Source organism: Grus americana, chromosome 2 (assembly GCF_028858705.1).
Source record: "Grus americana isolate bGruAme1 chromosome 2, bGruAme1.mat, whole genome shotgun sequence".
Classification (NCBI taxonomy): domain Eukaryota; kingdom Metazoa; phylum Chordata; class Aves; order Gruiformes; family Gruidae; genus Grus; species Grus americana.
In genome coordinates, this window is record NC_072853.1 from 30,072,901 (window position 1) to 30,093,583 (window position 20,683).

A 20,683-nucleotide genomic window follows, 5' to 3' on the forward strand; every position below is an offset into this window, starting at 1 on the left:
CGTCTTCTTCAAAAACGTATGTGCATAACTCTAAAAATAGTCAATAGTTCAAAAAAGTGCAATGAGAAACTTTATGCACAATTGATTGCATGTCTTACCACTGCCAAAGACGTAAAAAAAGATACCTAATACTACACCGCCCAAAGACAGACTTCAAATGAGGGGTGACAATTTTTTCCAAAACTAGAGCTGCAGGCACTAGTTATAAAACTGCAGCCTTCTCTGTAAAACTTTAATCTCGTCAATAGAAAATACAAGACACATTCATAAAATCCATTTTTTATTTTGATAAAATCCTTATAAATATCAAAGCACTGGATCAACTCCACTGTTTTCAATGTGTAAAAAACATGTAAAACTTTTGTTTCTGTTATGAAGCAGTAGCCTTATTACTTTCTCTTCTGAGGCAAACAAACTTTATAGCCTTCCTGTAATTTGTAAACATTTTGTTCATGTTCTGCAGCTACTCACATGACAGGGAAACATATCAGATCCAACACTAAGTCTAAAAAAGGGTGTGAAAACACGCAACACACTCCTGCTCTCTCCATGCACACTTTCCAGACATCCTCATTCAGAAAGAACCAACCTGAGATCTTTTCAGCTGCATTCTTCTCCCTACGCCAGAAAAAAAAAAGTGCCTTCAGGTTTTTCCCCTTTGGTTAATACTTGTACCTGCTGTCGCTGCCAAATGCCTTTTATTTCTCTCATGGTCTACTTGTGTTCTTTCCTTCAGAAAACATTCAGAAGGCATTGAGAGGCCTTGCAGCTATATTAGCTATATTCTGGGGGGAGAAAACAAAAAAATCCACCTATCATAAACTAAGCTAAAATACCTATGTCTCTATGTCTAATTTATTCAGTTATAAGAAGGTATATAAAGTCAATCCTGACTGCGATTTCCCTCATGTTTCTCCATCTAAGATCAAAAGACCTGTTGAGGTAAAAGGCACAGCCTATAAAACCTATAAAAAAACCCCAAATTCATGGAGAGCAGGCATGGAAGATGAGTTGGTCAGAAGTACTACAGAGATTTGTGGTAGGTGCTGCCCATGAAATCTCTAGCTGCCTCTTTCAGGTGGTTTTCACTATGTAGTTCTCACAGTCTGAGGGTAAATCTAATCCTATACTAAGCTACATCCTATGGCAAGTTCATTAAAAATAACAAATTTGGCGTAAAACAAAGAAGTATATTCAGATAACAAAAGCTCCTGAGAGAAACACAGGCTCGAGTCAATTCATAAAGACAGGCATTTCAACACATTGCTATTGAGGGCTGATCTTTTATTAGATATTTACTTGATTCTGATTTCTTTGGCTTGCTCTAACTGCTATCTTTGGTCTTGGAATGTAAGTGCAACCACTCACGTTCAGCTATGACAGCAGAACTTCAGCCAGTACCTAGGAGACATTACATACCTGAGTAGTGCTGTGCTCCACTGCAAGATGTGAGGTAGGCAGCATGTGTTTCACACCGCAGCGTGCAACGTGCCTAGTATGAGACTGTCTGGAGCAACAGCTACCCCTGCCTCCTGATTTTAAGTGGTAGGAGTCTGATGCTACACGGAGATAGTGTTACAGTCCCTTACTGCTCACCAAATGCAACAGACTGGATTTAGGAACAAACAGTTCCCTCTGTGCCCTTCCACCTTGCAGTTTTCAGGTTTCAGGACAACTTCATCACTGTACGTGGTGGAATTCAGGAATACCTAATCCACCTGACGTGATCCTGCAATATACAAAATCCTTACTATTTGCTTTAAAAAAAACCCCAAAATACAATCAGTACATCATTACTGCTATGAAGCAGTCAGAATAACAGGATGATATTAATCTCTGTTTTATTTAAATGCTGTTAGTCATTACTGCTTTTTGTAGGAAGGTAAGCATAGCATTGCAGAAGTCAGCAATGAAATTATATCAGCCTTGAAATATTATTTTCTTGAGAATTACAGTGTGAAGTCTTATATAGAAGCTAAATGTTATGTTAGAGACCATAAGAATAATCCCAGAACATCCTTTACTGCCATTAATAGCAGGGAACCTGTTCAGTAATTTGGTGGCAAATTCTGGGCAACTCCTGCACCCCATCTGACCCCTACGATTAGCACAGCCTGCTGTACGTGCAATGCTCACGCCTCAATGCTCCCACACCAACGCACTCACACACAGTCAGACCTGTTAACATTGATGAACCTGCAACAACTCAGGACATACTTGTCTGTGAGAAATGACTGTACGGTAACCAGTAATAAAACAACACCTATTTGTTAAAACAACTCACAAAAAAAAAAAATTAAAAATCACAAAGTATATCAACTATTAAAATAAATTCAGACTTTTGTTTCAGAGGGAGACTACTCTGGCTTTACTCCTTTAATTCCTTCTGACTTCTCGTCCCTTTAAAGGCTGGGGAGGCCGGTAGTTTCTCAGCAAGCAGCAGGCGACCTCGTCCTCAGCAGTGCTCAGGAGGCTGCGGAATTTGGCTAGCTGCAATCAAAAGAGACATAAGGTTCAGCAAAAGACCCTCACGCTCATGCTAATGAGAAAGCATGCAGTAAATATTAAAGATACTTGTCACCTTTTTTCCGCCAGGAAGAATGGAATTGTATTTTTCTATGGCATGTGGGGAATGGCAATTTCACCATTTCTGTCCTTGCAAATGAAAAACGGCGACTACTGAGAAAATCTCCCAAGACACGTGTCAGAATGAAACTGCGCATAAGGATTACTTCTTTCCTAAATTCACACTTTGTCTTCCATAACCTGATCTAAACCAGGATTTTTTGTATTTTTTAGTTTGATTTTATAGTTTGGAGATTCTGGAATGTTTCATGCCAAAAATTAGATTTCTTATGTGCACCTGTGTACATCTTCTTGTTCGAAGAGTATATTCACAATTAACCTGGAATAGTAGGTGTGGTGCTATAGAAAGCTTCTGTAATTAGCACTTTTCATATATTAAACATGTACTCAAACCAAGAGAGATTAAAATTTTTTCCCTTGTGAAGACACAGAACAAGCAGTTATTCATACCTCAGCATAAACTGCTCAGATTAAGCTGATCTCAGCAGAAACCCAGATAAAAGCTCCATGTCTAAACCTTGGGAAATCCAAGTCTGATTTCTGACCTGAAGTTTAGTATTTTGTCTAATTTCTAATATTTCCAATATTTACTATTTCTATATACCACCTTATTTTTCTCCTAGGTTAGCAAAGGTAGGACAGCACCAAAATCTTTCCATTATAATAGAACATTTAGTTGTACAGCACATTGCATCTTAATCGCATTAAGAGCAAAAAAAGTCAATACTATCTCACTTCACTCCATTTTAAAGCTAACATTTGTAATTCAGGCTCCCTGTGAGTTTTATTTTTAATTTTTTTCAACCTGAAAAACGCACGAAGAAGTAAGTAGTATACTGTAAAGCTCCGAAGAAATACAAACTGGAGGAATAAAATTAAATGGCAAAACAGTATCAGTCATGGTGATGATTGATCAATTACAATGGTGGACATTACTGGAAGCAAACACTTTTAGCTACATGCATGCTTATATTTATAAGAACATAGCCCATTTATACTTTAATACATAAGATACAGCTTCAGTCTGTGAAAAATGACTCGTAAAGAATCACTGTATTTGACATTGTTTCCCAGACCATGTCCTCTGAACCTGTTAGACATACAAACTGTATACAAACACCTGTGTTTGCATACAGCATTTCACATTTTAGAATGTATTAATTACAGATTAGCCCAAATAAGAACCTTTGAACCTGAACAATGCCTTGTCTTTGGGAAGTTGATGTCTTAACACAAATTTTCAGTCCTGGATCCATCCACACTGCAGCGAGTCTTACAAAGCCAGATAGAGGGAAGTGGGGAAGAGATACAGGTGGAAAAATGCACACGCTGAGGAAATACACGACTTCAAATCAGTCACAAACAGAATTTGAGGTCTCCTGACTAACAAACATCCCATTCGGTGTACTGTTTTAACATTTTGCACAAAGACTGAAGTGACCACTTCTGCTGAGTATGTGGCCTAGGGTATTGAATTTTCTGAGGTATTTGTAATGTTGAGCAGGAATGAGACAAAAGCTGTCGTACAAAAATCTTAAGGGTTACAGTTGAACCTATTGCAGGTGACGTACTTATCAACATCCAATATTAGAAGCTATGATCTCACATACTTCAGTGTCTGCAGTGGGAAAAACTCTTTATACCTAAGATGATCAGCCCACTGGGTGTCACTGTTACAACATTAACATATAGCATGAAGCTTAATTGAACAAGAAATGGCAGTAGACTCTTTATATGGTTTCACACTTTTCCTAAGATAGCCTAACATAAACCCCAACTTATTACAGTTGTACTTGCTTTTCATTATGCTAGTAAATTCAACAAGTTTTACACATCTGGAATGCAAGAATAAATTTACTATTGATCTATCAAATAAAAATGCTAGAAAAGAGGTTTGAGCAGGATATGCAAATAATCAAATCAAGTGGAATTTCAGGATTTCTAAGTGTCACCAGAACCTTTTTTCTGTAAGTTCCTTGTGGATAATTTTTGACTGTTAACTTTTAGAGTATGCAGATTCTTTTTTTAAAAATGGACAATAAATAGCTGTTACACAAAGAAAGGCAACAAGAAGTCAGGATAAATTTGACAGACACATTTTGTGCTTTGAAAATTTGAAAAGGTATGCAATGCCGTGGTCTGCAAAAAAATACATTTTTTTAGTGGCATTTACAATTTCAAGTCTTACAAAAGCAACATTTCTACAGCAGTGAAAAATCAAAAAAATACCTGTTCAGAACAAACACTTATGGGCTCTCTCAGAACAATCCAGATGACACTCTCAAGAAGAGGTGGAACAGTGAGGGAGCCAAAGTAAGTCCAGTAATCCAGGGACTTGGGAAGCAGACAGCTAGGGTCGAAGTTTGTAAATAGTGCTCTTTTACCCTGCAAAGAAGGTAAAAAAAAAAAAAAAAAAAAAAAGCTCATGGTGGTTCTAGATTAAACATATTTAGAAAATTATTTCTTACACAAAGTTAAAAAGAAGAAAAAAAATGGGGCAGTATTATTTAAAAGCAAGAGGCCAAGATAAATCACGCCGAAGGAGGCAGGGCTTGTTCCACTATGAGCTGGGCTGGCAACATCCTGGATGATCACAGCAGGTGAGCCAGTGCCCTTCTGATGAGGTCTTACCTCTGTGACAGCTTTGCTGCTAGCAAGGACGCCATCACAGGCATCGTGATAGCATGGGCTCCCCATAGTTACAAATGGCCGTGGCTGATCTCTCTCTAACAATAGCTTATTTCTCACCCTATACCTCAGCAAAACGGGAGGAAACCTGTCCCTCATCTTTTTCACAGCTTTCCACAAAGTATGTTCTTCTCCTGTTAATATTCTCATAGCACCAGATTTGTCAAGTTCTGTGAGGAATTGGCTTTCTCCTCTGATCTCTTATTGTATAAAAATTATTCTTCGTCTGCTTAGTTTTCAACTTTACCTAACAAGAATGCTCCTGAACTGTCCCAAATGAGACTTAGATATGGATAGCTATGGAACTAGGGACTAGGGAACATGAAGGTGAAGGCAGCAGCAGCCAGGTTACCAAAAAACCCAAAACAACAAAAGCAACCACCTGTATTAGTATTCTTCTAGAAACATTCATTCACCTTGATTCTGATGGTGTCCAAGCGGTCAGTAATCTTCTTCAGCTGAGGGTTGCATTCACCAATCTATTAACAGCAGAGAAAAACCAAATACTTGAGGTCCAGAGAAAAACAGCAATGATAAATCATCAAAAAGCAAATGAATAATGAAATCGTTTTTATATAACTTTACCTAAGTGACTGTGAGAACTGATGGATTTTGTGAGTACGAGCCTGTGACTAGCTGGTCCTTAGAAATAGTACTGGTTGTAAAGAACATCCACTCCCTTGCTCACAGTATTTTTCTGGCTACTCACAGTAATTATTTCAGCTACAAAAGACCCACAGCTTTACATTGCAGGGAAATAAAAGCAATTTATTTTTCATGTTTTATATGCAGGATATTAAAATTTTCAGGCTTACATCTGAAATGTAAATTGCTTAAAGCAGTGAAAACATCACTCTCATGTAGTCCAAGCAGAATCTGTGTGCTAAGAAATCCAGTGAAACTTTCCTTGCCATCATTATAATGTAAACCGGAGAGACAGAATTACTGAAGCAGTTCTTTGCAGCTGCTGCATGTAATAGCTTACTGACTGCGCCAGCACCAGCTGTGCCCAGGAAGCTGTGGCAGCCAGGCAGAAACTACAGATTTGACCAAAGCCCTATCCTTTGTCACAGATTGTGCGAATTCTCCATTCGCTTCTCCGTACAGAATTCAATGAAGCTGTTGCAAGAGTTGCATTTCATCTCAGGATACGTGCAGGAGGCAAAGAAGTGTGTAACAATTACAAGGCAGTCCTCCAGATTCTGGGGTGGGTTTGGGGGGTTTTTTTGAGTTTTCAGAAGAAACTGTCAGCTCAGAAACAAACTGTTAAAGAAGCATTTGAGCCAAATCAGATCACCCTCCTAAAGAAATCCATTAGTCAAGCACAAGTTATTGGGATCCATATAGGGGCAGCTGAATTAAGTTCCACATCTTACGTTGTACAGGAGTGCAGACTAGGCAAACTAAAGAATCTCACTGTCTTGAAAATCTGTTATTCCGATATTTTTAATCTTCAAGGAAGCACAGCTTTCTAAACTGGAAAGCAAACAGTATGAGGAAACAGTATAATTTCATGCCCATATAAAATGACTATCTCTTTACCAATAATGATACCATCACCACTAACCCTTCGAGCTCATAATGCAGACTTACTAGGAGGGCTGAGGCATTCTTTTCTTACCTTCAGAAATACAGCCATGACTGCTAATCCATCTGACTGACGAGCTGCCTCAACAAAACTGGAATACTTTTCTGAGTTCCAGTGGACCACATGAAGCTGAAAAGCAAGAGACACGGACAGCATCAACTCCCGCTGAACTCAAATAATCACAAATTAATACTACAACTTTACTGGTTTTGATAATCAACTTCACTCTTTTGTATTCAGAGGCATTCGGTTTCCTAAATGCAAATATTTTATGAAACTGGTAAATACGTAGTTCATACAAATGGCAAAAGCATTTCCAGTGGCTGGGATTATTCAAAATTTAGCAGCAATCAGCACACCACAGTGCCTAGCAAACTGCTGTTGGGTCCCCAGATTTTGAAGAGAGAAGCTAAGACAAGATATCCCATGGTTATATAACTAAAGCTTTTAAATCCATTTTTAGTACAGCTGATTTTAAAAAGTAATTGAAAATCATGAGGATGTCATTAGTCTTTCGCTCCTCTTTTTCCTTAGTCAAGCTTTCAGTAACATTAATCAGCCACATAAATAGCTAGAAAACAGGCAAAGGAACACGTTAAACTTGCACTGACCCCTTTTCTCTCGTTTAGTTTAAGCTGAACATCAAAATTTCATTTTTGATACTTTCCAAATGTCATTTTCTATGATTACAAGCAGCTTGAATATCTCAAGTTTGAGCATTTGCATTTCCAGCATGCATTATTCTGGCCCTGTCCTGTGGTAGTTGCTTAAACAGCTTAAAGACACCACCTAGCCAGGTGGGGAAAGGAAAAGCTTGTGATGTCTACCACCATACCACCTCTGTCCCTCCTGCTAAGCCAGGTTTCCTAAATCCTGGCCATGCTCTGCAGCGGGAGCTGCTGGTTCCCGGGAAGCACCAGGACGTCCCAGCCTTGAGCAAAGGTCCGACTGCCAAACTGGAGAGAGCACAAACACTCACACAGCGCTTAAGACTAAGTACTTCACAAACATTGATTACTCTCGGAAGTCCTCAGTGGATTAGTACATCTTACTACCCATAGTTTTTAGACAAGGAAAGACAGGGTCAGAGACAGGGCATGGGACTGGCTTTTCTAAAACTGGTGACCATCTTTTCAGATTTTGAGGGCTGAAAAGCAGCTCCACCAAGTAACTTAAACTGGGATGAACCCCTGAAAAAAAAAGGCTTGCTTCTGGAAGACAGCACTTCAAGACCGCTAATGTAAGAGCAACTTAGGAGAGCTGGAACTTGCTTTAAAGGCTTTCTATGGGAAACAACATAGCTGTGTGGTTGAAATATGAATCTAGGAGTGTGAAGATTTTGACTCTAAAGCTCAATCTTTGCCTAACCTCTATGAGTTTTAATTTTCCATATCTGCAAAACAGAGCTGTTACTTGGTGTTACAGGGTATAATTAATGTTTGTTAAGCACTTGGACTCTAAAGTGCCAAAACATTACTTCCAGGAATCCCACTGAAATCAGTAATAATACATGTATGCTGACGATGAAACACATGCTGGCTCACAGCTTCAGAGATCCTTGAAGGAAAGTTGCTAAAAATATTATAAATTAAACCGGGAGGAAAACACAGTCCACTAAACCATTCTCAGATCCATTAGTATCCTGGAGCTCATAGCGCCTACACCACTCACTATTATAAGTTCACAGAAGCTACATTGAACAACTTTTAAACGAATACAGTTTTACATACACAAAAAGGAAACAGATACTCTCAGTCAGAATTGACTTTTATTGTGGATTTTAAAAAAGGCAAAAAACCAACAAAGAACAAAAAGCAAAATTCCCACAGCTAAATAAAGCCCACTCCCACTCCCTCATAGCTTTGCCAAAGGAAAAAAAAAAAACCACAACCCAAACCAACCTCCCTAAAAACCAAAACCCCCAAACAAACAGAGCTGTGAAACACTTTTGGGTACAGCCCCATTCTCAACGGCTTGTGACTTCTCTTTAAGGAATATATCCCGTCTTACCACCGCTCTGTCACTGCAGCTTGTGAAGCGACCTTGATCAGACCATACGATGTCAGAAACAATGGAGCCATGGATCCCTTCTGCTTCCCGGTGGGATTAAGGGGGCTGAACTTTGCAGTCTTCTTTACCTGTACACTAATTCTTTCTTCGACTTGGTCGATGCTTTTTCTTTAAAACTGACACATCTTCCTTATGAAGGTGAGCACTGAAACCATCTTCACGTCTCCTTCTGAAGTACTTTCTTTCATGTGAACAGTGCTCAGAAGCTTTGATCTTAATTCGGGATTTCTTATCTCAAAGCCAAAATGCCATCTAGAGAGCTTCTTGTGGAGGGTTACCCAACCAACAGGTAACGGAAAGGTTTTTAGACTGGCTAGAAATTCAGAGATATTTTCTCCTTCCATTTGGTTTCTTAGATGGGAAACATATATATATTTTCTCAGCTAGAAATTTGGTTTTGGTACTTAATGGTTTTAAAGCACCTCTATTAATTCTTTATATTCCATCTCACCTGGTTCCTGTGGAAAACATAAGCCTTTAAACACTGCAAATGTCACTTTTCCCCATTAGTGTTAGAAAACTGTTTTTTTTTTTTCTGACCACTATCTCTTATAGCATTTCCAGTAAAATCCGATCTCACCACTGTGCATACATTTAATTTTTTTTCTTCTTTAGTATTATGTCTTTTATTTGTCCATTACCATTTATTTTTATACTTTTAACTTCTTTTTTCACCCCAGAAACCTCTTCACTGAACTATTTGTTGTTAAAGATCTCCGTCTCATCAATATACTCCACGTTACTTCCATTTGCAAAGAGGAATCAGATACTGCATACTTTTTTACTGTAGACTACTCGGAACGCACCGAAGGAGACAGAGCAGGAGCGAACTCTCCGTGCCAGGGCAGACGATGCCCTTCTCCCTGCAGCACGCCGCCTCCTCTGAAACGCAGTACCTCCACAGACAGCAGGCACCCCACACATATTAAGGTGCGGTTCCCAAAGAAAGTCATAACCGTCACATTGCTAAACGCACCACAAAATGCAACACTCCTAAGTCTTGCATAAATTCTACACTGCACAGGCCCCAAATCAAATAGTTCTGTGGTTTGCGACTGAAGCTGACTTTGAAAATATTCTCCAAGGAAGAGACAGTGAAAGACAGTTTAAAATAACTCTTGAATATTAAATCTTGCTCTTATCAAGCTCTTGTCTTCTGTACTCCTTTTTTAATCCTCTCCAAAGCTTTCAAATACGTCCTCTTTTGAGAAAGGACCAAACATGCAACAGTTCAGGAAGACCTCTTGTCTTTCGGTAAAATGAGGGGAGAATGAAAAGCGGGAAGAGGAGGGGCAACATCATTCTTACAACGGAAAACTAGTCACAAGCTTAGAGGAACAGATGACTCCATGTAAAGCCTTACCTCTGCCGCGTACTTCATCCCATCCACTGCGTGCTCGGAGCCGGCTTCGTCGTTGGACCCCCAATGGAAGTGAATCTGTCGCAGCCTGTAGGTCCCGCTGAGCGGCCCCCCGGTCAGCACTGGAAACCCAAGCAGAGGGAAAGGCTTCACTGCGGGAACGGGAGCTGCTACCCACATCCTCTAACCTCACACCAGGCTTCGGTCTTCTGACAGTCCCCTACTCCTTCTCAAAAGCTGTCTCAGATGGCTTCCCGTTTCTTTGAAGTTCTACAGAAACCCTCACTTGTCCAGGATATGACTTTCAAAATTGCATTTATGTGTAGATTTAGTGGGTTACGGCCCACTAAAGGGTATGTTGCTATCACCAGGTTTGTTTTGCTATGGGCTGGATGTTTCTCAGAAGATGGGCAAATACTTCTATTTTGCAAGTGGTTCCCTCTCCTGAATGTATTTAAAAGAATCATTGAGAAATTAACCTTAAAATACAGGTTTTGTGAATACAGGGGAGGATCAGAGAAATACAATGTGAAGAGAATTTCTCTCTTTGAAATCTGGAGGAAAGTAGCTGGTGCTTAAAAAAATTTTTCAAGGCTTTTTCCTTCATTTGAAACTAGAACCAGTTACATCAGATTGAAGTCTGAGAAAAAGGAGCATATATTAACATAAATAAAAAAACCCCAACACTACATATGCATTGTACTACTGCAATATTACTGACACTTAACTGGCCATTTATTTCAGGTTAACAGGCATATGGGTGGGCTTTTCATTGTTTTGTTTTTGCAGGTGCTTGTCTTTTGCTGATCAGAGTTGGAACCAAAACATCTCTGCACAGAGACTTGAACGTGAATCACATTCAGAAAGATTCCTTATTCGCAGCAAAACAAATCGCCCCACTCTCCCATCTCTGTATCTCCTCTCAGGGTTTGGGAATTAGGCTGGGCTGGTTTACTGGCTCATTATAGAGATTTTAAGGGGAAAGGATGGGAGCTTTAACTGGATGGCTTTTCAATTAAGAGCACTGGGGAGGACAATAGTAAATTTTTTTCTCTCTTCTAGGTTTAGTCCAAAACCTAAACTTTGTTAGGAACAAAATACCACCAAATAAAGACAAAAGAAGAATTTCTTAAGTTGCCTATTTGCTAACACAAGTAGCCTGGCTAATGAAAAGGAACTGGAACTGTTTATCTGTGGGGAAAAACATTTGACCTCCTTGCAACTTCAACTCAAAACCATGCTTTTACAGAGCCTACAAACCAAGTGAACAAAGGGGCTGGGGAAGTGGCACTCCTAAAACAAACTCCTTCTTTCAAGGACTGAAAACTTGGAGGCAAATGATCCTAGACATGTGTAAAGATCAGTGTTCTAACTGGCCAAGGGAAAACAATTACGTAGAAATGCATCGGCATTCAATGAAATACTTCTGCTGAAAAATGTGGAAAATGGCCTGATGATGTATTTGTACCACATCATACAGTGATGGTAAAACCCTTCCATTCCAACAGTAATTCAGGAAGAGGTTAGTCAGAAGCTATTTAAGGCAAATATCAGTATCTCAATGTTTGAAAAGAGCTGGAAGAAGAGGTCTTTGAAACATCACTAGACCAATTTCAGAGAATGGAGCTAATATGGTACCAAAGATAAACAGAATTACACAAACAGTTACAGACTTGACAGCCCAGTTTCAATGCTGGCCAAAGTGAAGAAATAGTTCATATGGAAGTCAGTTAATAATTTATTAAAATATGCTAGTGTATTTAGTACCAATTAGTTTGATTTTTTTTTTCCAGAAAACCACCATATGGCAGGAGTGCTTACTTCACAGGGGTGCCCCAGAGGCCAAATTTTGGCCCTAGAAAATTCAGTATTTTTTGATCAATGACCTGAAAGAAAACAAAAACATTACTGATAAAGTTTGTCAGTGGCAAATATTAGGGAAAATATTGAATAACTCAGTTTATGGATACAGAAGGATTTGAATTCTTTGATAAGGAAGGAGTAAACCAAAATGTAAAGCCACGTATGTGGACTGAAGAATCTAGTCCATACATAGAAGACATGGAGTCTCCTGAAGGAAACTGGGTATTACATTTGTTAATTATCTGATCAAAATCGGTCAGTGCTTTGCCATGACATGAACTATATCCTTGGAGATATGGCCTGAGGAAAGCAGTAAGAGGATCACGTTACCACTGCTTTAGTACCAGTGTAAGCCTACAGAAATACTGTGTCCAGGCCCTGTCACTTCATGGATGGAGTTAGAAAGTGGAAGAGGTTCTTGGTGTATTCATTCATATTTATTACTTTAAAAAAAAAAAAAGAGTTTAAAGGCTGAGTTGATCTAACTCACACTATAAATAAAGTGTGATTTCAATTTTTTTTTAAATTGTGAGGGTAATTAACAATTAGAACAACTTACCAAAGGCTGTGGTAGGTTCGTCATCGCTGGAAATTTTGAAATCAAGATTGTATGTTTTTCTAAGAGATGTGCTTTAGTTCACCCACGCCTACTAGGCTTGAAGCAGAGATTAATTCTGGGAAGTCCCATGGCATCTGACACACACGAGGTCAGACCAGATCACTGATGGTCAGCGGATGGCTTTCAGGCAACATCCAATGTTACTTGTATTAACAGGAAATTTAAGAATTAAACTAAGACTGTCTGGGAAAGCAAAGTATGATGTTGTCTCCATCTAGGTCTCTCCCACTATAAGCCAGTAGTTCCTCAGGACTAATGGACAAGGTGATGACAAAGTAGTCCACCTCTGGCTTTGACCCTTGTCAATGTACCATATGGGCTTGGATCCTCAGCTAAGCCTCACGCAACCACAAGAGGATTTTATTGCTCGTAGAAACTGCACTTCTACAGTTTCAAGGCAAGGTGTGCTAGCTTGCCTACCATCCAAGAGAAGGTTTTAAAGATGAAGGCACTAACATTAAAAAGACTAAATAAGAACTTCTAAATAAGGATTATTGCTTTCAAAAAGGGAAGCTACATACTCCTAGAAAAGACTGGGACAATAACTCTTTTCAGAGAAGAAAAAGGATCACATGGGATATATTTCATTTGTTCTGTATTGGCTCTTTCCTGACACAAGAAGTCCAGGTATGGATGGTAAAAAAGGGAGAAAATATGTAACCAAACCTGCAGCTAAAGTCAGATAAGAGACTTGAGCGATTCGATTGGAATGAACCTGTAATGAGACACAAAGGATTCATCTGCAGTGAGAGAGAGCAGCATTTGAAAAATTGTACACAACACTGTTCAAACAGGGGGGCCGGCACTATTTAGCTGTTTGGGGTGGATCAAACCATCCCTGTGAAAAGGGAATCCTAGCACTTTCTGAGAAATGCAACCTTGAACTCGTGTCCAAATATGTTCCCACATTGTATCATGCTGAAAGTCAGGGAAAAAAGGAATCTCTCATTCGGAGGAGCAAAGCCTTACTGTTTACGAGGAGTTCATACCTGGCAGTGAGACATGCCCAGGCTGTATATGTACAGTCTACTCAGGAAATGGTGGAAGAAGACACAGTGCAACAGGGAAGGAACAAACCTGATTTGTTGACGGTGTCATCGAACTCAACACTGGTGGAGTGCCCGTTGTTAAGGATGATTTTAGCAGAAGCCGGATCGTAATTGGGATTTAGAGGACGGAGAGAGGGATCATACTTGGTTTCCTCAGTTTTGATGTCGATGGGTGACTGACGGTCTCCATTAGCGACAGGAAAAACCTCCTTCCAGTGGGCAGGCCCTGCAATGCATTGGAGGAGAAGTCTAAACTGATGGCAGTGCCCTGCTTGTACGAAAGAAGACTCTGCTTGAATTGTTCTTGTTTGCATCTTTTAAATTCAAAAAGATGCATCAGAAAAACACAGATCAAAATATTCAGCTCCTTCTGCTGCACCACATTGCAACAGCAGCTCTCAGGACCCCTTTATCTACCTTGCATGGTGTATATAACTGTATTTCACCTTTGAACAAGGCTGCGTGCAGTAGGTAGATATTTATTTATTCACTGTTAAGACTCAACTATGCACAAGACATATCCAACAAATGCCTGTTCAGATCAAGCATGCTGTATCCAACAGGCACTGTGCCCCAATAAATTCCTAACATGCCATTTTTGCCTAATATCACATCTCGTTATGTCTTAAGGTATTACCTCTTACCTATCCAAAATCCCTGCTTTAAGGGTTTATTTATACCTTAGTCACTGGCTGCAAAAGACCTGAGAATGCATCTTCTACTGACTACGCTGAATGAGATGCGGAGATGATAAAAAGATAAAAAGGCTGAGCGGTGCATGGACTCTCCTGGGGCCTGATGGCAGTGCCTGTAACCTAGGCATCGCTGCACAACCCACCGCCTCCTCCCAACCCACCAACCCTGCAAACCAGCTGTCACAACACAAGAAAGAGACTACGGTTAATCTAGACTAACCATAAAGTCTATGCACACGCAGACACACACACATGCACACACGCGCTAGTATAGTGCTGACAAAACCAGTAAAGAACAGGAACACTCAGGAGAGCGGTTCCTGCACGAGGTTTGGATTTCTACCACCTCCTGCTGATAAATAACAGTAGATCTTCCAGACACAGACTTGCACCACCATTCAAAAGAATTAGCTAGAAATTAAAAGACTAAAGAAGCTGTTAATCAGTACGAGTGGTCTCGAGTTAACCTCCCTCTCCATGCAAGCTAAGCCAAAAGGCAGCTGAAAAGCATTGTCTCAGTAAATCAACAATATGGATATGAGAAAAATGGCAAATGTAATTCCAAAATAGTAAGAAAAGCTTCATTGATGAGACGTGTGAGATATCTGTTCTTATCTACTAAACATCAGAGAGACCCCATAAGAATATATGTGCCATTGTTGAACCATATTTTAATAATAAACAATGCGGAAAGAGGCCAAAGAAGAAAAATAGGAACAGTAAGTTGCTATAAGGTAAAGACAGCAAACCAGGTTTAGGGTGGAAAAGAGGGTAAGGGAGAGGGGAAAGGGGAAAGGGGAAAGGGGAAAGGGAAATGTCTTCAGGGCTAATGATCTTTCAGTATTATAAAGAGCATAGCACTTTTCCTCCAGGCTTATCATGGGTAAGAAGCATAATAAATCAGCTAAGAGAGACTGGATATAAGAAAAACTGAGCATCAGAACCTGATCTTGTAAAATCTGCATGACTGCAAATCCTCATAACTCCCTATATTGAAGGTAACTGATCTCAGTCTAAAAATCAGCTTGTTATTTCTGGATAGTTTAGCACTTAAATAAACAGGACGACAGAAAAGCATTAAAATATATTATTATGCTGTGATTAATAGTCTAACATCAAAAGTTGTCAGTTTTGTTTCCTGAACTTCAACAGAAGTGAGCGCAGCTCAGAAACTCACAGGTGCCAAAACCACCCAAGTGCCCCAGCAGTAAATCGGGGAGGGAAGGGTCCCACGGCGCCGTGGGGAAGCCGCCTGCACAGCCACCCCGGCAGAGCCTGGCTCTCCTCTGAGCAGCACCAAAAAATGGAAGAGGGAAGGAGTAGCTTGTAAAGACCAGCCTAAGACTTAAATCTCTGGTAGAACAAAGGCAAGGGCCTTCAGTCTTGAGGGTTTTTTTAAAAGTCCTTTTGTTAATGACTTCATTAGCGAAACTCAGTAAGCAATCCACGTCTAAGGCAGAAGATAAAAATCCTACTGTTTTGAAATATAAAGCTGTTTAAACTTAACTCTTCTCACTTCACAAATGGTCATCAAAGCTATTCAATGTTTTAATTACATGCAGTTTAGCATATGATAGAATTTTAATTGTGTTTAGAACCTAGTACCTTGTAGTTAGAGATGCAATGTACAATTTTATTAATTGAAGAAGCACCACTCCATCATTTATACCTAAGTAACTGCTGTGATTTAAGATGCTTAGAAAAAGCTTATTGCTACTTCATTTTAATGCTTAGGATATTCCTAAGCTGAGGAAAGGCAAAATATATTTATGTGCTTAACTACTTGGTCCTATTGCTCTATCTCAGCAATAAGTATAGTTATCGTACAGTAAATAATATGAATTATTTGCATTCACAAACAATATGAATGTGCCAAAAAGAGGACCCAAGGCTGTGATTCTGGTGTTAGCTAATTATTCAACCATAAACTTCAGTTCTGAAAAGACATTGTACCTGCTTTTGTACTTGTCCTTAGCTCAGATGACCAAAATAATCTTTTACTTTGGTGATTAAACATCTGTCAGTAACACAAGACTGCCAGAAATCTGACCTTCAAAATATACAGGAAAATATCAAGAAATTTCAGCTCATTTTCTACTACTTGGTTATATCAAGAGGTATTCCTTACTGGATTATCAACCAGCAATCTAATACAATTATCATACTGTTGCCAGTCTAGGAAAACTGTGGCTCAATGCATCACTATGGACCCCATCCCAAAGCAAACATTATCTATGACTGCTGGAAAATAACACCTTACAGTTGGAAGAACATGGACACAATGCTCAAATGCATGTCATACAATCTGATTTAAGCCAGTGGGATCTCCAGGGTGAAAATGTCTTCTGAATTTGGACCTGAATTACATGCCTCTGTCCGAACATAATGTACAATTTAATTTTCTAGATACTTAAGACATACCCAGGAATGTGTAACACTGATTCACCTCCTTTCATTTTTTTAATTTACTGAAGGGACTTGATTAAATATACCAATTTTTGAACTTAGGAAATTCCCTCCTGCTGATGGGAAAATGTTCTTTTATTAGAGGAGATTACCTAGTAGCTCTTAACAATCAAAGCTGCTGTGACCAAGATTTAGGACAAAAAACCCTGAACCATCTGCTCTGAAGATTTTGGACATGCAGTTACCAAACGTGATACACACCGCTGTCACTTTTAGATTAGACTATTGCTGCTTATGGTACCCACCAGCATTGCACACATTCAACTCATGAACTAGATATAAGGAAGGGCAGTTATGAGTTTGTCAGGAAACACAGCTCGCTATAGCGCCTAACAGCAAGAGCTTTTTTACCCAGCTGGAGTTAAAAGGGATGATTTTCATCAAAAGGCTAGACTAACTTCAAACAAGCCTCACGGAGACATCACGGAATACGGTTCAGTTGCAGTGAGCCTCTATACTTGCATAAATAGAGTACATATGTAAAAGTGAATTTTTTTTTTGGACAGTTTGCTATTATATGCAGAAAGTTTATTAGTTTGGTATGGTCTGACCTTTGCAGGATCACAACCTCGTTTATTCGTGGAGAAAATTCACTGCCCAGTTTATCATACACAAAATGCTTAAATTTATAAGGTTAGGTTTGCAAGTAATTTACTTGCACATTAAGTTACAGTAAGATTAGATCTAATAAAAAGAATTGGAAATTCATAACGGGTAAAATTAAGTGCTGTTTTTTAAAGCAGACATCAAAATTATGTAATTATTCCCAGAGAGGAGAAAAAATAAGGATTTCATAACCCTTTTGATTTATAAAACACCTCAGTGTTATAGTTGTAACTATACCAAGACACATTATTGCAGTAAAACACATGTAAGTACTTTCCATATATTTTATTAAACAAATAGTAAACTGAAGGCAATTGGTTCTTGATTTGTCTTTTAACTAAGGCAGTTCCCCTGTTAACTAAGAGGACTGTTTCTGTGAAGGGGCGAGAACATTCTCCTCTTCACAGGAACCCTGATGAGCTAAGAAAAGGATGCATGATGGATGCCACACTGAAGCCAGTTTTCAAGATCTCAGTATTACACCTCCATACATAAGCACCATCAAAACTGTGAGGCAAGAACAGTGGCAAGAAAGCAAAGGCCAAGGTTTGCATAGAAATAAAATAATGCCTCTCTGCATTTCAGAAACATGTGCATCAAAGTAGGGGAGAACATTTAGTTCTGTGTATACCAGTCACACCATATCCTTATACACAGATATACCACATATGCAGACATGTATGTGTAATATTTGACAGTTTATGCGCAGAATGATTTGTGTTGTGGTTACTATTGCTAAGGGGCAATTTTTTTCCCCCTAGTTTATAAAAACAGTGCTTTTATCACTGCAAGTAACATATGCAGAACTCAGAGGGAATGCAGATATCTTTCTAACTCTTCAGGAAATCAACTTGAACATATGACTGCACCAAATTTAATTTATTTCACTTTGTTGCTACCTCCTTAGTTGCAAAAGCTAATCTTAGTCTCAGGGAAACTATTCAGGGCCATGCAGGGCAACAAATTTTTTCAAGAATCAGAGCAATCTGCATTTGTTGTCCAGCAAAACAAGCAACAAGCAAAACCAATAAAATAAATGCATAAAAAGAGAAAAAGCTGAGAAATAAAAGTGATGCTGGGGAAGAGCAGTGAAGTGTTGGATATCCACGCTTCTCTCCTTTAGTCTCCTGTGAGAGGCGGGGGAAAGGGGATGTACTGATGAAGAACTACCTACCTCAGCTGCTGGGGCTCCAGGAGAGGAGGAGAGCAAGAAAGTCAAACTCCACCCCAAATATGTTATCAGCCAGTAAACAGAGTTTTATAGGAGAAATGGGGCCTCAAAAAAAGTCCAGGGCTGCCCCGATAGAAATTCTGGTGCCCTCCCCTTCCTAGAAGTTGAGGATAGCAAAGGAGGAGGGATAGGATAAGGGAGGGAAAGTGGGCTTCTTATCTGAACTGTGCAGGTGAAGTCCACAGCACTCTTGGAAAACATATGGAGAAACAAATTTGAAAAACAAGACCCATTTACGTCTTCAGGGGAGGGGTAGAGTAGACTGCACAACAGTAGATAACACACCTAATCATTGCAACATCGCTGCGATCCACCACCACCCAGTTTTTCAGGAAAAGTATATTCCTCCAGAAAAGATTGAACAAAAGGACCAGGAAGGAAAGGTAGTACTTGCACAAACAGTATTCCAAACTCCAAGTAATAATATAAATGAAGCATACTCCTATAGGCATTAGTATATGCAAACACATAGCTTTCTCCTTTTACTATAATGCTGTTTTATTTCTCTGTGTATTATAACAGACAATGTAAGTTATTCCATTTACTTTATCAGAGCCGAGTCTCCAATTCACAAAAGCACTTTTCATTTCTACTGGCATGACTTGTGAGCCGGTCTGTACACAGGAGCAGTGTTTGCATGACTTACAATGCAAACCAGAGGAAAGTCTTTAAGCCTGCTGATGAGCACATCTTGGGACTTCAAAGACTGACAAGATTAAGGAAACCATGAAACAACCAAAATCCAAAAGCATCTCCTCTAAGGTGCATAGTTATACATTCAAATGACCAATTCTAGTACCTAGTCTTTCCCACCATATAACAGAAGCAGAACATAGCCGAAGTCAGAAAGGCACTGCCGATACAGCAGCTCTGATCGGTGTGACCGTCTAATAAATTGCAGATACGTGCATGCAACTATTCAACTAGACGAGCAAATGAAACCCTTACGGGGAACGACACAGTCCAATTTTCCAACTCAGAGCCAACCCCCGACCCGACTCTCGCAGGCGATGCTGCACGCGTGAAACTCCTCTCTCAGCAGCCAGCCTTGCATCACTCCGAAACAAAAATCTGCTCGCTCTCACGTTGCCAAGCCTCGACAGAGTTTCGGTTAACTCAGCGTTCTCGTGGGCTCGGGAGCTGCCGAAGCCAGCTGCGGGAGGTGCCCTCGGGGGTACCCCGCTGGCCGCGGCGGGAGCGGCCGCCTCGACGGCCCCGCGGGCAGCACCGTGGCCGCCCCCGGCCCACCGCCCTCCGCCCCCCGCTGCCGCCCTACCGTTGTGCTCGTCGTATCCCCAGTGCAGCATGGCTCTGGTCTCCTGCCGGGACGGGACGGGACGGGACGGGCTGGGACGGGAGAGGCGGCCGCGCCGTCACCGCCGCCCGCTTTGAAGGCGACGGGCGGCGACGCCCCGATGCTCGGGCGCCGATAAGGAGCCTGCAGCGCTCCGCGCCCGCGCAGCCCGGCCCCGGCCCATCCGTACCGGTTCTCGCCCCCAGCTCCCCGCCGCCCAGCGTCCGCGCAGCGCCGTCGGGGCGGCCCGGGGGCAGCGGTGCCGCCTCGGAAGGGACTGCTCCAACAGAGTAAAGCTGTTATCCCTCCGTCAGCCACCTTCCCGCAAGTGCCGTGAGTTGTGCGGCAAGGAAAGACGGGGAAGTACCTGTCTCTTCCTGCCGTTACTCCCCCCTATTCCCCCCAATGTACACCGACGTGACCACGGCTGCCCGGCCGCGCTGCCCAGCCCTGCTGCGTCCCCTGTGTTCCCCTCCCGCCCCGGCCCGAGGCGACTGAAACCAATTCCCTTCGCAACCGGCCGTACAAAGATGTTTTTTGGTTTTAAACCCCTGTGTTTCAGGGACCG

General features: G+C 40.7%; 1 protein-coding gene across 2 annotated transcripts; it reads right to left on the reverse strand.

Annotated features, from left to right (window-relative positions):
* Positions 1-267: 267 nt before the first annotated feature.
* LOC129203253 (carbonic anhydrase 13-like) lies at positions 268-20,308 on the reverse strand. 2 transcript variants are annotated; one of them, XM_054817454.1, is made up of 9 exons: positions 20,098-20,265; positions 13,852-14,049; positions 13,441-13,489; positions 12,715-12,740; positions 10,296-10,414; positions 6,896-6,991; positions 5,691-5,753; positions 4,816-4,971; positions 268-2,490 (listed from the first exon to the last, which is right to left on the reverse strand). In XM_054817454.1, exons 1-9 carry the CDS (start codon positions 20,126-20,128, stop codon positions 2,377-2,379), a joined length of 852 nt encoding a protein of 283 aa, XP_054673429.1. In that variant the 5' UTR covers positions 20,129-20,265; the 3' UTR covers positions 268-2,376. The 2 variants fall into 2 exon arrangements, with proteins under 2 accessions (XP_054673429.1, XP_054673430.1); XM_054817455.1 differs by lacking the exons at positions 12,715-12,740; positions 13,441-13,489 and having other exon boundaries at positions 20,098-20,308.
* Between the last annotated feature and the right edge of the window lie 375 nt (positions 20,309-20,683).

Bases quoted from the DNA above. Each gene is read 5' to 3' on its own strand.
- LOC129203253 (XM_054817454.1), bottom strand. From the start codon at position 20,128: ATGCTGCACTGGGGATACGACGAGCACAACG. The intron at 14,050-20,097 runs GTAGGGCGGCAG...AATGCATTGCAG, and splicing joins GGGATACGACGAGCACAACG to GGCCTGCCCACTGGAAGGAG. The intron at 12,741-13,440 runs GTTTGGTTACAT...CAAAATTTCCAG, and splicing joins TTATCTGACTTTAGCTGCAG to CGATGACGAACCTACCACAG.